Consider the following 18,008-nt stretch of genomic DNA (forward strand, 5'->3'; position numbering starts at 1 on the left):
ACTTTACAAGATTGCTGTATGTGCTAAAACAACAAAGTAGAGAACGAATAATAGGAAAATATTTCATGTATGGGTTAACATGAGAGAGAGAACAGTGGATTAGCATTCAGGGGTTCAAAGAGGTTTTGGTAGTTTTCTTTGTCTTTTAGATTTTCGTTTTTATTTATTTATTTGTGTGTGTGTGTGTGTGTGTGTGTGTGTGTGTGTGTGTGTGTGTGTGTGTACGCATGTGCCACAGTGCATATGTGGAGGTCAGAAGATGACTTTGGAGGAAGTGGTTTTCTCCTTGCACCATGAGTTCCAGGGATGAAGCTCAAGAAGTCAGACTTGTTTGCAAATACTTTCAGTGCCTGAGCCGTCTTGTTGACCCTGATTGTCTTTGTTCTATGCTATCTGTGGTTACACAAATATTTGTTTTGTTATTCTAATATACAGGTTACTTACACTCTAAACAGATATTTTAGAAGTGTATACTAGTCCATAAAGTACCATTTTCAAAATGCAGTGAGTATACCAGTTAGCAATAGAGTTTACAACAAATAGAACACAAAAAAGAAATCTGAGAGATAAAGCAAACTCTCATGCCATGAATGAGTCATGTGCACAAATGATTTTAATATTCATTATTATGAAGCTAGGGACAGGATGACTCCATCAGTTCATTTGATTTGTGATTACTCAGTGTTTTCACATTTTAATCATAAAGTCATAGCCCATTATTCTAATGCAGTGTTTGTCATGAAACACTTCAATATATAACCAGGAAGCTTATGCACTGGGTTACTTGCTGTATTTTCATTCCAGATTATATGTCCTACTCTTTGGTATTACAGAGTTACTATGTCTTATCCCTAATTAGTAAACTATTTGGGGGACTTACAAGATTATGTTTGTGAACTTTTATCAAAGTAAGAAGCAGAATTTAGACTGAAGAATACATTAAAAAGTTCATTTGTAAAACTTTTTGTCTATCAGTAAGTTAATCTCTCCATGTGATATTGTAAGATTCTATTTCAATCACACTATTTTCACCTTTGCATACATGTCATTAAACACCACAAGCAACACTTTACCTCATTATCTTTAAAACACATACAGCACTTCACTTGTTCATCTGTATTTGTTGTCCGGCTACAAATATGTTAACTAGTTATACAAATGTCATCACTGATTCTAACACCTCTCCAGTTACCAATAATTTCCAATACAAAACTCTTGCTTCAGTTTGAAGCATTTACTTTGTCTACAATCACATTTGTTTAGAAGTTTGTGAGTACAAGACAAGTTCAGAATAGACATTTCATGGAGTGAAACTAGGTATTAGTGACATGTGTAACAAAAACGCAAACCCCAAGAACACTCTGAAAGAAAATTTTAGTAGGGCATTATAAAGATGGTAACATGAAAGGTAGTTTCAAGTCAGACCTAGGAGCGTATAAGGCACATGATCTTGGAGCAGTATATTTTCTTCTTATCCATTATTTTCATCTTTACAACACGGCCAGGGAGGAAACTTCCTAACATGGTTAGTTGTCATTGCACTGAATTTCTCCTCTACTTTATTCTTTGCCTTCTTATCATCTTCATTTCTCATTTCAGCCAGTAGAATTGCAATCACTTGCCATGAAACATGGCTGGAAATAGAAATTATTTCAAGTTGGGCAGATTTGTGGCCTGTGAACACTGAACACTAATAAGTTGACGAGTTCCAGTTCTAAAATGACTTCCAAGTAATTTAATCCAGAAATACTCTGGACAGACATTCAGTTGTCTGCTTAGAGTCTAGGAGAGCTGTAATTTCACATTTAGGCTCCCTAGCCTTGAAACTTGTGGTTCTGTATGCTGGCTATCTTTGTGTAGTCCAACAAACACAGGGGAGAGAAGAAAACAATATTTCTGAAAGCAAGAGAGCATGAGTGCACAGTGACATCAGTCTTTGGTATTCTTGCCCAGTAGACATACTGGCCACTGAAGATCACCTTCAGTTTTTTAATACTAATGTTTGCAGCATCCTGTACAAATAAGCATGTAAAGACTCTGCTGCTGTCTTCACCTTCCTGTTCTCATTCTTGTCTTCTCAACAAATGAAATAATGGAGCCTCCAGAATGCTTTTCATTTCCAATATAACTATGTCAGAAAATACAGGACATATGTGTATGCGAGTCACCACATAATACAAGAGTTGTCAAGAACTCTGCATAGTTCAATCTGAGAGACAGACCCTCTACTTGATCAATAATACATTTGTGATGGTTAATTTTTTTTGTGTGTCAACTGGACTGGAAAGATATTCCATGGAACTGATCAATTATTTCTGATGTGCTGTAAGGGTATTTCTGGAGGAGATTGGTGTGTTAGTCAGTGGAATGAGTGGGGACATCTTTCCTGGATATAGGGGAACAACATCCACTTGGCTGGGTATTGTCGCGCTTTGGGATATCAGAACTCCAGAGTCTCAAGTCTTAGACTCCAGCACTTAGTGAGTGGTCCTCTGAATTTTCAAACCTTTGGTCTTGATATAAATGTTAAACCATTGAGTTTCCTAGTTCTGCAGCTTTCTGGCTTTAACAAACTCATAATATTGGTATCTCAGGATCTCCAACTTTAGATGACCTGTCACCTGTTATAAGTCTTTAAGCCCCTACCATCATAATAATTGATCTGACTAATAAATCACCTATCTAGCGCTTTACGTACAAAATTATACATAGTTAAGCAATGGCAATCCTTCATGCTTATATTATGAACTGTATGATTTAATAAATATCATAACAATCCCTTAATCCTATGTCAGAAGAATTTTTTCATCTTAAAATCTATTCTAATTTAGAGCTATATGATGAGACCATGTTAAGACATGTGAATCATTCCTATAATTCAAGAATATCATTTTATTAAACTGAAGTTAAAGCCGGGCGGTGGTGGCGCACGCCTTTAATCCCAGCACTCGGGAGGCAGAGCCAGGCGGATCTCTGTGAGTTCGAGGCCAGCCTGGTCTCCAAAGCGAGTTCCAGGAAAGGCGCAAAGCTACACAGAGAAACCCTGTCTCGAAAAACCAAAAAAAAAAAAAAAAAAAAAAAAAAAAAAAAAAAAAAAAACTGAAGTTAACTCTATTATTCTTTGTGAAGAAGCAACGTCCATCAATTAAAGATTTTATGAAACAACTTGGTGATTTATTAACTCAAATTTTCCTCAAATACTCATTGTGTATCAATTGTAAACTAATAACATTCTTTTATAACCCCAACTTTCTCTTTTAAAATTGAAAGAACACACTCTTTTCTGATGATGACTACATAAGAAGAGTTGGCTTAGTGTACAGATAAAGGCTATTTGTGTATTAGACATCTCCCTGGACTTCCATTCAAGAAATTGTCACTGAGACTTCTAATCTTGATTTTCCATTAGCAATATTTGTGTGCATATGTTAATATAATGGTGATTAAGCTATAGAAACATCAGGATACGGCTTTAAAAAATAGTTATAGGTGTACATGTGCTTCCGGTGACTTAAAAATAGCATCCATCACACATGATGAGAAATAGTTCTGTTCACTTTGCTAATAACTAGAGAATGTATGTCTTTGTCACTTAATGATTAATGGTAGAAAAATTCATGAAATTACAGGAATGTTACACTCCTCTTTGGAAAAACATGGGTATCCACTGTTGTTCTGCCCCACAGTGCGAGTAGTTTTAAAAACCTGAAAGTATTATTTACCTATCAGACATTTTTAGATTTGGATATTAGTAGAGAAAACTGACATTAATCTAAAATGTTTCTTTCATATATCTATTAAAAATATATTTAGATAGAGAATGATACGGATTTATCATTTTGTGTTTATCTTTATGGCATTATATGGTGGATCAAATATTCTTACTTTTTTGACAGTGAAAGTACAGAATGAGGGTGCCACATGCTGTGACCAGTTGTGATTTGGTGAGTTAGAAGCGTAGGAGGACTAGACTTCAGGATGTTCATTGCTTTGCAAATAAGACCTTTTCAATGCTCTAGAGTCTTACTGTCCTTGAAAGTGGAATTGTCCAAGGAACAAAGTCAAAACTTAAATTTGAACAGCAAGTAGATGCCAGGAACTGAGGATAAGAGCCTAAAAACACTTGCTTAACTATGGTTACCTGTGACTTTCAAGAATATTCTATACAGAAATATTTATGTGATAATATTATCTGCATGTTACACAATATGAGAATGAGGCTCAGAGGAATTATATGACTTGTCTACAATGACACATTCAATTGACTTTTAAAAATAGAACTTGGTGCAAGCAGGTTAGATTCGTAGTCCTTTACTTTAATTTTCATTTCATGTTACAGACTTCTGACCCACTGAACTTGATTTCCTTTCAAATGATCATAATCTAAATCTTTTATTTGTATTAAGTAATTTTGTATAACTATTTGTTGTCCATATGTAATTATTTATAGTTTCATTTAATTAGCATTTCTGTGTGTACATTTAAAATTGTATCTTAGTTACCATCAATATTATTATTATCCCTATTGTCATCAGCACTGAATATATGGTTGTGTAATAATAAACTGAATCTGCTATTTCTATTCATCATACATCTTTTTTTTTTCATCATAAATCTTATATAAGTGTATTGTTCCCTGTGAAATCATGCTTGGGAGTGTAAACTCAAAAAAGAAAAGGGTTTCTTCTTGGTTCACTGTTTCAGAAATTTCAGCCAATGGCTGCTTGGCTTTAACTCTGGGGTCATGTTGAGGTAGAACATCATGGTGTAGAGTATGTGATACAATGAATCTTCTTACAGGATGGCAGCCACAATAAGAGCAAACAAGGAACAGGATGCATGGCATATTCTTCAAAGACACACTCCTGATTAATTATTTCCTCCAACTAGGACTCACTTCTTACAGTTTCTATCACCTTTCAATAAGACATTCAATTATGAGCCCATTACTAGGTTCATCTATTGATGAAATTAAACCCTCATGATTTAAGTTCCAATTTAAGATCACATGATCTTCATGACAGAGTTTCCCAAACTATCTCTGAACATTGCATTGAGAATGATATTCCCATCATTTTTAAAATCTGATTGACATTCCAAGTCCAATGCACAACACTATGCAATCATGCCTGAGTATTCATGAAGTGGTAGCATGCTTATAAATCAAAGTTTGGGAGTATTAAGATTTATTACAGTAGGGAGAGCTGATAGAGTTTTGCAGGTTAAGGAAGGCCTTCTTGAGGAAAGAGTCTTGGAATGCAGTTGAGCATTCCATGAGATTGAGCACTATAGCAAGCATAAGAAACTAAACCAGTTTGAAGGGACAGGCTGAAAAGGGGACAAGATGAGGGATAATAATTTTAGCCAGATTATGAGGGATCTTTAGACCACATTAAGTAATTTTCTTCAAAGATCAGTGGAGAACCATATCATTAATTAGAGGCCAAGTGTGGTCAGATTCTAATTTGATCCTTCATTCTGGTGGCAGCATATTGCAAGAGGTTGTCACTTCTAGTGGACTAGTGTGGTCACTAACACAGCAGCATCAGGATCTCTCAACTGGAGTCAGAGAAAATAAGATGGAGAAAAATGGCTAGACTTGAGAAATAGTTGACAAATCAGTGGGGCTTTGTGAAACCTTCATTTGGAGACTGATGGAAAGCACATCGAAGAGAGTGTGCTTTGTCCGTTGGTTGGTCACAGTGGAGTAGATACTGGAGAAAAGGACCAGGGGCACTTTGCAACAGTTCATTTTAGCATGAGAGGAGTTTGAAAACATTTAGAGATATGGAACAGAAATCATTAAACAAGCAGGTGGATGGATAAGTTTTTTTGTGTGTGTGTATTTGTGTATAATTTATAGAGAAAGACAATGGAAGTTATAGTATCAAAATATTGCCTAATATGAGAAGTGAGGTCCTAGAATATAGCCTTTAGGAAATCAAACTTCTGTAGGCCATATATAAAAGGGTATGCCTGACAAGAAGATGGAATAGATGTTAATCTGCGAGTTCACTGTGTCACAAAGGGAAAAACTTTGGAAAACAAGAAAAGATCAATGATATTATATACCATGGAAATGTCAAATAAAATAAAGGTAGATAAATATCCTTTGAGCTCGGATGTAAGGAATTCATTGACAAAGATGATGAGAGTTCTTTCTGTGACTTGAAAGGGGTGTGAAATCCAAATTGAGGAAAGTTAAGTAAAACTTGGTCCTTTCTAAATTATCTTCCAGATCTAAAATAATATAGTGCCACAATTTTGTGCTAGTAGCTGAGTGTCTGTGTTACAACTCACTATATTTACCTCCTCCTGGTACATAGCATGGCTCTGTGTTTTGAAAGAAGGGATTAAAAACATGTTTTACTCTAGGCATCATTACAATCTTATATTTGAGACAAATCATTTTCTTCCACTTTTATCTCTATTTTGGAAATGTTCTGAAGCATACACATAAGCCTCATATATGATTTTTCCATATAGAATTAAGTGAAGAGATACATTTCTGGGGATTGATTTTATTTTGGCTGAAGTATCAGGCCTGAAGGATACAGTCAGGTCTAGAGTTTCTATGCCGAGGAACTTGGAAATAGACAAATTTGAGGCTGGAGTACAGGGATGTCTCATCACAGCACCATTTAGTTTTTTGTTTAAAGTGAGCCACTTTTTTCTAGGTTTAAGAATTATGAAAACAAATGCATGGAATTGATTTTAAATGTCAGCAGAATGCATGGACACTGCTGCATTTTATCTCAGAAGAAGCTCAGAAAGTCTCACTGTCTGAGTGGCGTAAAAATCTGGTGAAAGGTCATTTGGAGCCTTGCTACTCAGTGTGTTACTGTGGGCCAGAAGCATCACCCTTAGCTAATAAGAACTTGTTAGAAATGCGGAATCTCAGATCCTGAAGCAGGCCTACAGTGTCAGAATTTGCATTTCAATGGGATCTTCCTGTGTTTTACATTAAAAAGTAAAAAGAACTTGGATTTTTAAAAATCACAATCTACCTTTGAAAAAGTATAGGGTTCTTTGTTACTTTGCTCTTATATATAAGACAATCCAAGGAGAAACAAGTCATTTCTGGAATAAATTTAACAACAACAGTGTATTCTCAAATGAACCCCTGTGGTGGAGTACTAAAGTGCTTAAGTGCTATATTTCACGGGAAAAAAAGCAAGTTCCTCACCCAGTTCGTGATAGGACACACATTTTCAAGTGCTACCAGTTACTATACGGTTCAACTATTTCCCTTTTCACTTGTTATCAATAGTCTGGGTAAATTCGATTGGAGATAGCAGGTTACCTGATACGGTTTTATACCGGACTTAGAAAGTTTCATTATGTTCAGTCTCTTTAGCCAATACGGGAGAAGAAGAGCAACATTTAATTACTCGACCCTTCCAGGCAATTAACACCTGTGACGGGAAGGTGAAACTAAATCCCCGTCTCCGTTTTCTTTGCTCCATTTCTATCATGTAACACTGTTCAAACCTTAATCAGAGCAGGAAAAGATTGCTACTGCCCCCTGCTGGCTCATTGTCTCCCCGCCCCCCCTTTCCGAATTTCATCTGTGACTTAAGGATGCCCAAAGATTTTGAGCCACTAAACAGTAGAACGAACTTTCACAACTAGGGAGACAGACCCTTTGGGAACAAGAGGCTAAAATCAAAACAAAACATGCAAGAGCCGAGAAAGGCATAAAGGTATTCTAAATTCAATTGCCGATCCCCGTGAATCTCTTTTTCTTTTTCTTTTTCTTTTTTTTCTTACAAGAAAGCTCATCTGTGCCGAGGAAATGCACCCTCCATGTCAGCACAGGACTTCTCTTTTCCTCTGGCTTCTACTGACCAGATGTTGACTTCCCGCACCCATTACAATTTCAGTACTCTGGATGTTGTTCTTTGTTTTCCTAGTTTACTTTTCCGAAGGCTAAGCCTCGTTCAGCTTCAAACTCCTATCCCGCCTACCCAGAGGCAGACTAGCATTTCTAGGACCTCAGATCCTAGCCTTTCTCACCTTTTCCCTTTACCAGGACCCTTGTCGTCTTCACACCCCTTTCAGTAGCCCCCTCATCAGAGGAGCAGTCACTCTTTGCATTTCAACAGCAGGCGCAACTCCTCTTGAATGCCTCTCTCCGACCCCCGCCCCAAGCTACTGAAAAAGGAAACATGCGCACTTCAGAGCTAGGAGCTGTCCGAGTGCTGAAATTTATAGGCTGGGTAAGATCACGTCTCCGTCTTTTTCTGTAGCCCTCATTCCAGCACAGGATCTCAGTAATATTTCCCTCTTTCCCCCAAACACTCCTACACACAGAGTCCTTTATTCTCCCTCATTTACAACTTCTTTTAAAAAGAGAACATTCCTAAAGAAAGGGGCTTTGCTGAATAGAAAAGATATAAAACAAAAGCTACAGCAGCCCGACTTCCAGCATGGCATTGTCACCAGCCCCCTTTGCATGGTGATGCGATTAAGGTAGCAGCATTTTTATTATTCAGGAAAAGCAGCTAGGGGATTCATCAGTTCTGAGGCTTTGTCTCTCCTAAGCTAACTGATGGTCCTGAGCCTTGGTTTGACCTGACCATGATGCCCAGGACTGGCACTTTTTGTTTTTTCTCAACAAACTGTACAACCCCAAATCTCTTTTTGATTTTCAAGGAAACTAGATTCCTGCCAGATTTTGAATCTGGACAATAAGTAGACACTTTGTCCTAGTCTTCTTTCTGGAATCATTTCGGGATATTTTCCACAAGCATCACAGAAACAGGAATGAACCGGCAGCTAGTGAACATTTTGACAGCCCTGTTTGCATTTTTCTTAGGGACAAACCACTTCAGGTAGGTGAAATGATTTTGCATGCTGATATTTTCCTCATGAAAACTGTTTGAAAGAGAAAGTATGCAATGCTCTGTTTGTTTTTTCCCTGCACCATACTATTTTAATGTTGTAGAGGAGAGTTTGGTTTCTTTTGTTCATTTAAAAAGCTTAATTATGGTGGGAGGGAGGCAAATGTTCACAAAAGCAAGTTTCATGTTGCATAGCTGTACTCTGTGCATTTCAACACACATTTTCACAGTTAATGTGATATTAAGATTAGACTAGTGAGTTGTGTGCTCTTTACATTTCTATATAAGGTTGATATCTTTTGCTTTCAAATTCTTCTGGAAGTCATTTAAAGGGTTTATTGGGTGCAATGTTCTTTTTTTCATATGGTGGAAGTGGTTGGATTAATTTCCCAAGAGCATGCTCATTTTATGTAAAATGAATAAGAACCCTGATTCTCAGCCAACTTGGGACTTCTGTTATATTTCACCAACTAGAAGCATGCTATGAAATCTATGATTTAGGAATTTTTTTCAAGTATTAAATATCTTTATACAACTCCATCTTACTGTTCAGTCTATTTGAGAATTGATTGCATACCAAAATTTAATTAAAATGATGTCTTTGTATTTATGCCTGTATGAGAAATGGGGTGTGTATAATTAAAACGAGTGAGAAGTCATTATTTGCATGCTTGCATTTTCAAATAATTTACTAATTGTGAAATCAATTCATACTTCAAAATATCAATTTCATTGCCAGTGAGTGAAATAGCCAGTTAATGGTATATAGTCTAAGACAGCCTAGACATAAAAAAATTATTAAAGCAAAATATGGGACATTGAAAGTTTTACAAGATTTTGTGGTATTTTTTCACAGAACCAAGACAAATTAAACACATAGAAATAATTCTATGAGTACTGGGAAAACCCACTATGTTCCTTTCAGGTTTACACCTCTTACTATCATTAAGAAAAATTGTAGGCTGGGTTTTTATTAGAGTCATCATCATCATTACCATCATCAACATTGGCCTCACTCCAACCACCATAATAATAAAATAATACTTGATTAATCAGATGAAGCTGCATATGGGAATGTGAGTATTTCTGGATGACCGTACCAATTTTTAACTCCTACCAAATGTTCACATCATCTTTGCACTTATAATTAATACCTCTGATTTTTTTGGCATGACTGTTGTATTATCTTAATGGCAGAATTATAAAATTATTTAAAACACTCATATATATATATATATGTACACACAAACACTTTAATGACATTCAGTCAACTATCAATGTATTGTGAAAGAATTCACTTTGTTACAAACCAAATATGCCATTTTTACATGCTCATTATGACTTCTAATATGGATATGAATATATGAGAAATTGTCCAATCACCTTTACTGATTTTGATAATGTGAAAGGTAGACTGGTATAGAAATGATCTCTCATTAACGCTTTATTGGAGACTCAACAATTCATATGTTCATATATGAATAAGAACTGATAAAATAATTGAACTATCGTACTCACTATTGATCTATTTTAAAATGGTGAAATTCCAAGTGAAGGTTCTTTTTTGGACAACATATTGGAAAAGACTAATGCATGATAGCTGCAATAGAATAGGAGCAACTGAGAAAATATGCATGCATTAATTAATGCTATTATTCAGTCTATCTTATTATTACACATTTCTCATGAAGGATGGAAGATACATTTAAAGATGAAATGCAACAATTTTCATGGTCATAAGGAAATGATTTTACATTTATCACACGAATTTCACAAACTGTCTTTAGTTCTCTGATAATTTTAAAAGCAAAAATCCTTTGTATATCCATGAAATCTGGGACTTGAGTATGTATACATTTTCTCACCTTAAGCAAAACAGAATTAAAGTTTAGAAACTTGGGTGACATTACCCAGTATTTATCCTTTTCATCAGTTGAAGTTAACTTTAGAGAATGTACAGTTCAGAAGTTGATCAAAGACTTCAAATTTTTCTTCTTGATAGTATATTAAATGTCTTTGCCAAAACGTAGTTCAAATGTTCTGAATTAGTTCTCAGAGGATGAAAGTGAAATTCCTGCTAAAAGAGTTAATAATATGTTTAGGGAAGCATTCTGCAAAGACCATGACTCCAGGTCTGGGAAACATCCCTCACAGACCCTGTCTCCATCAGACTTCTTGGACAAATTAATGGGAAGGACATCAGGATATGATGCAAGAATCAGGCCAAATTTTAAAGGTAGGTTTCAGTGAAAACTTATGCTACAGCTTTGTGAAACGTTTCAGGTGTCAGAATGTTTTACACTGAGGAACACATATTGTAAAAGAGAATTGCCAAGTATTTCGCTTGTTTTACTTTGGCATTAAAAAAATTATCTCTAAACTAAAACATCTTAAATTTTATTTAGCATTTCAGATGTTCAAAAACCTGTTTTTGCTCTATTCTACAAGTGACCCTAGTGGCAGAGATTATTGTCACAATCCCTATTCTGTCTTAAGTAGGACTGTGCCTGAAAGTGAGTGCAAGAGCAATTGATAAAGTTTGCCTGCATGAACATCTATGAGGAAACACCACAAGTTCAATGGTTACACCAAAACATTCAGTTGTTTCAAATATCGATATCAAAGTCAAGTTGACATTATAATATAATACATGCTATTTTACATACTATCAGACCTCTTTAACTTTTAGATTCTGTTGAGAAAAGGTTTTAATTTAATATAGCATATATTTTCAATTCTAAGTTACTTAAACATTCCAATTGCTGATTTGAAATTATTTATCTGAAGTTAATAAAAAGAAAGATTATAGGCATCTAACGTACACCTGTTAGACAAGATAGATACTTTCTTTGTTCAATTGAGAGAAAACAGAAGATTAATATTGTTTTTGTTGGTTTAACATTACAAAATACTGTAATAGTCTGTAGAAGTGATAGATTTATCCATTTGGTTTTGTTTTACTTTGAATCAGAAAAAAAAAAAGCTATATTAAGGAAAAACAATTGTTGATAGAACTGAATTGTTATAATGCTTTTGTTTTAATACATATTTTAACTGACAAATATCCTTTCTGAAATAATAAGTGTAACATAATGCACTGTGAAGTGTTCATGATATTTTATAAAGGGGGAGACTTTTCATCTGTTATGTAGTAATTCATGCATCAGTTTGGTTTTTCTCATTAATAATTTAATTGTATTACTTTCCTTGAGTTTTGATTCCTATTTATTGGCAAATATGAGCATGAAAACTAAATTCAAATTTACTTCTCACTTAAATGTAATGCCTCTGAATATACCCAGTTTTGAGCTTATTCCATAAAATCGTATATCATATTTCTGGCAAAACAAGTATCTTTTTAATTGAAAATGTTGCTTTAAAAGACAGCTAAGTTCAGTTTTCCTGAAGAAAACCTTTAAGTTTATTCAGTTTTCTACAGTTTTGTGGCCACTGCTCAGGAACTCAATATTTGAAATGAAGTTATATGAGTAACAAGCCAAGAGTCAGCTTTCAATAGGATTGGTCACTCACATATTTAGAGTCTAAACCATAGGCACAATACTGAGTGCTGGGTACTTTGGAAAGCTGAGAAATGAAATGAGTGTATGTACAAAAATATTCACTGGGAAAAGAAGATGTTCCATGAATAATTATAGTATTTGAAATAAATTAAGTGTCATTGGGTAGTATGGATAAAATACAAAAGGATCCCTCAAAGTGGAGAGAAAACTTCCTACTAAGCTATTTCTATAAAGCCTCATTTCATCCAGATAAGGAAAACTGTTCAAATTCATAAGTATCTTTGCCTGATAATAGTAATTGCTTATCACCGTCAAATAGTAGTAAAGCAAGCATTCATGTGACCACTTACTATTTTAATATGCACATAGAATTAATTATCGTTTTCACAATTTTGTTTCTGCTGTGAATGTCACTCTTTATAAATGATATTTATGGTTCTAAAAGATAAATGAATGAGGAGGTTGAGGCTAGCAGTGCAAAATCATTCCTTTGTGATTTAGCAAATATGTAAAGGAAAAATTAAGAATTTTAAAGGCTTTTAAAAGGCAAATGAAGAGAATATCACTTTTGGTTCTAAAGTGAATGAATGTCACCGAGCTTTGTGTTTTCCCTTTAATACTCCACTACAATAAACACCATTATTCCTTCACAACCATATTTAGATAGACCATTTGTATCAGACCAGGTCAATTACTTGACATCTCCCAAGGTGCTCTTTATTCTAGAGAGCTTGGTATTTCAATGTAAACAATTCTCTAATATTTCAAGATAAGACAATTTCTTATCCTTCACACTCTAATGAAACATTATATGTCGAATAAGATGAGTATGCATACTTATGGATTGTTAATTAACCCTACACTGTACTTAAGAGGGCAGGGTGATATCTTATTTTACATGTACACGCATGACTTTTTGGCAATGTAAGACGAAAATCATCCTCTTTTAGTAGAATAAGGAAATAAAGAATGAGAGAAGGAAATGCAGACTAAATTGTGAAAATTAATGCTTCTAATTAACTTAGTAGATCTTGAGGGTGGGGCTTTGGACAGCAATAGACACAGTGAAAAATAAAAAAGATCTTGACTTAGCAGAGAGAAAGAAATTAAAATTGAGATATAATGGGGAACTTGGAGCATCAAGAACCTAGGAAGAAAACTACAACACTTGTATATGCTTGGTAATGTATGAGTGAGAAATTTTATATAGTGTGTAGAAATGAGGATCAATTAAGAGATATAATTGCATTTAGAGTAGTGAGAGTCTCCTTATAAAGTAAATTGCTTGTGATAATAATAAACAAATGTTGATATTGACAATAACAGTGATTAAGAAGAAGGGGTAACGACAAATTTTTACCACAGAAGAACAAACACTGAAGCCAAATATGGGCTATTAAGGTAAGGAGAAAGGCTAATCTATGAGCCTTAGGAAATCTTAGGAGATTTCTCTGTCTTCCTTGCTGCTCTACATTGGAAAGAGGAAGACCAAATGCAAATGCATAATTTTTTCCTATTGGAAAACTTTTTTCCCCCAAGTGTACTTTCAAGTCAGTAAAATATTGCATGTCTATTCCATGTCCCTGATGGACGCTGAAAGATGTCATAATGGGCCTACATATACAAAAAAAGATAGATGCAAGATAGGAAAAGAAACCAGAAATGATTCAGTCTTAGGCCCTGTAATTGAGAGACATTCTTAGAAACTACAGGAAAAAAATAGCTTTTCTGCTGTTCTGAGGCACAAGTGTATAAACAAAATCATGAGTCAGAGTTGCCAATTGAATTCTATCCATAGGATCCATAGAGATGCGAATCAGATCCTGTCAAAACTAAAATTTTCAAATTTCCCTATGCAGATGAAAACACAAGTATGCCCATTCACAATTCCCTTGTCCTAAAACTGTGGCAAATGGTGATTCTGTATCAACAGAGACACCTCTTTCCTCCACTGGGGTGACTTGTCTCGTTTTAGTTGATTTATCATGGTGCTCTCATCACCTTACCACATTTGCCTCTGTCACTATTACTGTACCTGGAAAATGTCACGTTCAACATTAAGCTTTTAATGAAATGCTCAAACGTGGATAAAATGCATTAGTTCTGTTTCTCTCATTTTGAAACAAAGCCTTTATCTATTTTAATATAATTTTCTTTGAAAATAAAATTAACTTCAAGTTAAATCCTTAATCTCATCCCAGTGTGAACAAATACATTTCACTATAGCAATTTGGGGAATAGGATTTGGTGTAGATAATATTAGGGGGTAATATTCATTCCTCATCTTTGTGCTTGGCATGCAAACTAATTTTTCTCATGTCTAGAGATCTATGTTTAAAAGTGTGATGTGTGACATTAACACCTACATTTGCATTCAGCATAGCTTTCTGCAATTTCCAGTGAGTTAGTAGCTAAAGAAATGTTCCATATATAGTTAGAGCTGGATTGATCCTCTTCTGTGAAGTCAAAGGTTTTCAAGCTTTGTTTCTTGGAGACTCTGTAGCTCAATGCAGTTGAAGTTCAAATATGAATTTCGACGCCTGTCCAGCTGGGACAGTTGGAAATATCTTTCTCAGTTAGGGATAATGTAGCCAACCATGATCATGTCTTTGATAACATAGACATTAGACATTACTGTGAATTCTAAAAAGAAGGCACACAATGCTTCTAAGTATGAAGCATGAGTCTGCAGAAAGTAGCAAAAGTCCTCAGGCACTCTAAAGGATACCAAAACCTTGGTTATTCTGAGATCCTTGTTTTAGTAGGAACTGCAGAAAACAATGGCTCAGTTACCTTGGTAGGACATACGGAATCATATGAGTTATCCATTGCACAGTTACTTTCTTCACAGAATTCCTATTCTACTTTACTTTGAGATTTCCCAGAATTAATCAATAGGATTGAAGTAAATCCGTTTTAACTCCTTTGGATGGGAAAAAAGCCGAATGAAATAATGCCAATGTTGAAACATATTACAGTGTTAGCAATATATAAAATGCTTGATTTTCATATATCTATAAATTACAGTGTGAAATATAAAGTATATAAATGCAGCATATGATATTTTTGAGACACCATTTTAAATTACAGAAGCAGCAGTCATTCAAGTGGACTAGAACTAAGCCAAAGATGATTGTCATTTCTATTAGGGAAAAATTGTTTGTCCTTTGCTACATACTGAAAATAGAAGAAACTAGAAATATGAGGAAACTGGAAGACAACTAAGCAAAAGAAAAGAAAGAAAGGAAATTAGATGACTGAAAATAAGAATATTATAATTTTAGGACAAATTATAAAACCACTTTTCAAATTATTTTCAATATGTTTATATACCTCTTTCCAATGCACATATGTGGAGATATATGCATATATATATATATATATATATCATGCTTTAAAGGATCTGAAATGCAGGAGAACATTGATTATCTCTCAGAAGTGGGAATGGTTACCAGAGAACCTAGGATAGAAAGAAATTTTACTTTTCTCAGCATGTCTCCTGAAATTTGGTCATTATACACACTTCCATTTCAAAAGGAGAATTAATTGGTAAGTACTTACTGAAAGGTATAATTCAAGGAATGGTCTCTCTTCAACTGTTCAGACTTTGGTTACAGATTAAAGCAATTGTCACTTTAGGTACAGTAACATGAATGTGGCCTGATTTCAAAAATATTCAAACCTCCTGCCTGAAATTCCCTGACTAATGTACTTCTTAAATTAGCTTGCTACTATCATGCCTCAAATTACAGTACTGTTGCTTCTGTTTTTGCGTTAATTTTTCATCACGTATTAAAACACATGATGGAACTAACAGTAAAGCTTATCAGTTACGTTCTCCAAAACTTATTTGAGAGTATTGTCTCTAGTTTGGAATTAGGAAGTAAAATGTAGACCCTAGGTTTTGGAGTTTGTTTTAATTAATTCAATCTTTCTTTGATATTTTTATACATATATAAAAATCATTCTAATTACTCTTATTTCCCACCCTGTCAACCTCTCACTCCTCCCTATACATCCATTTCCCACATTTATGTCTTGTTTGTTTTGTTTTGTTTTGTTTTGTGACCCACTGAGTGAGTTTTTAAGAACAAGACAATAGTCTGAGCGGTGTTGGCACAGGCCTTTAATTCCAGCTCTCGGGAGGCAGAGGCAAGTGGATCTCTGTGATTTTACAACCAGTCTGCTTTACATAGCAAGGTCCAGGACAGCCTCGGCACACAGAGAAACCCTGTCTCAAAGAACCAAAAAGAAAAAAAAAGACAATTGGAGGTAAACATGTGGGTAACAATAGAAAATTTATATGTAGCTGTTTTGTTCAAGAATGATGTTAACAAAGACTTGAACATCTGAAGCCCACTGATTGCATCACAATTTACTTTACTTTTTGTGTGCTTTATGAACATAGATCAGCATATCTATATATACACTATCCCCCAACCCTTGCCTTAGGCCCACAGGATAGTTGTCAGGGATTTTAGGTGGTATCAAAAAAGAAAGCACCCAGAACATCCTAATGATTTCTGACAAAACACATGCCAAAAGATTTAGCAGTATACAGGTTAGCATTGTGGACAGAGTCCTGGACTTAGGTCTTGAAGATTAGCATTCGTGTTGTGTTTCAGCCACTTTTGAGAAAAGGTGTCTTCACATTTGTTCGTGTCTTGTATGTTCTTATGTCTTTAACTGCCTCATTTGGGATTTTCTGAGAGTCAATTGAGCCAAATAGGGTCATGATTTTATTTGTTTGCAAATAAGTAGTTCTGATTACTTGTATAAGACCTGCACAACATTGAGCCTTTCAATGTTCCATCACAGGGTCAGTAAGAGCCCCAGAAGCTATGGTAGAAGGAAATAACAGACTTCCAAAAGTTATCCTTAGATTTCCATAGATAACATTGTGCCGTGTGTATGCTCAGAAATTCATGTTGTATTAATAAGTGTGTGTGTGTGTGTGTGTGTGTGTGTGTGTGTGTGTGTGTGTGTGTACACACATACACAAATAATACAAAAATAAATAATTCAGTTATGGAGTGATGAGGGGTTTTTGAGGCCATGAGACCTCACTGCTGTCTGGGGATCTATTGGTAGTTAATGGTTGGTGGACCAGGAATAAACATTTTCTTCAGTGGTATAGTCACTGTTAAGGTGCCTCTGCTCCTATAACTGACCTCTCATTCATGCAATCTTAATGAAACTTGTTAGTCAACAATAACAACAACAAATAAACATGAAATTAGAAGGCAGATTAGTTGTGAAAAGAAAGGGAAGCATCAGGCATGAGAGGGTATAGAGTGGTGCATATGCTCAAAATGCATGTAGGAAAATGTCCTAATACAACTCATTATAATGTATAGTTAATATATTTTAATAAAAGAGTAATAAATCACAAGTTGAACTTGTTTTTAAAAGACTATTATTTATAATGTGAGTTATTATTACCATTCTTGCATTCTTTAATCCAACAGTTACTGTGACTGTCAGAGCTTGTGGCTACATCCTCATAGATGTCAGATTTCTTTTACTTGGAAGAAACCAATTAGAAACATTCCGGCATATTAGATTCTAATAATAGTGATTCCAAAGTAGGTTCTATGTATCTCACCTAGTTTTCCTTTTATTAGTTCAGTGGGAGCATTTTTAC

General features: G+C 34.9%; 1 protein-coding gene across 4 annotated transcripts in view; it reads left to right on the top strand.

Moving 5' to 3' along the window:
* The first annotated feature begins 7,906 nt into the window (after positions 1 to 7,906).
* Positions 7,907 to 18,008, top strand: part of Glra2 (glycine receptor alpha 2) — a 198,792-nt gene continuing 188,690 nt past the window's right edge. For 3 of the 4 annotated variants that reach the window (XM_052716177.1, XM_052716439.1, XM_052716273.1), the window contains exons 1-2: positions 8,226 to 8,834; positions 10,946 to 11,079. In XM_052716177.1, coding sequence (XP_052572137.1) covers positions 8,767 to 8,834; positions 10,946 to 11,079 — 202 coding nt within the window. In that variant the 5' untranslated portion in view covers positions 8,226 to 8,766. The other variant, XM_052716353.1, reaches the window with a different exon arrangement.

Source organism: Peromyscus californicus, unplaced genomic scaffold (assembly GCF_007827085.1).
Source record: "Peromyscus californicus insignis strain IS unplaced genomic scaffold, ASM782708v3 Scaffold_10__1_contigs__length_136768540, whole genome shotgun sequence".
Classification (NCBI taxonomy): Eukaryota; Metazoa; Chordata; class Mammalia; order Rodentia; family Cricetidae; genus Peromyscus; species Peromyscus californicus.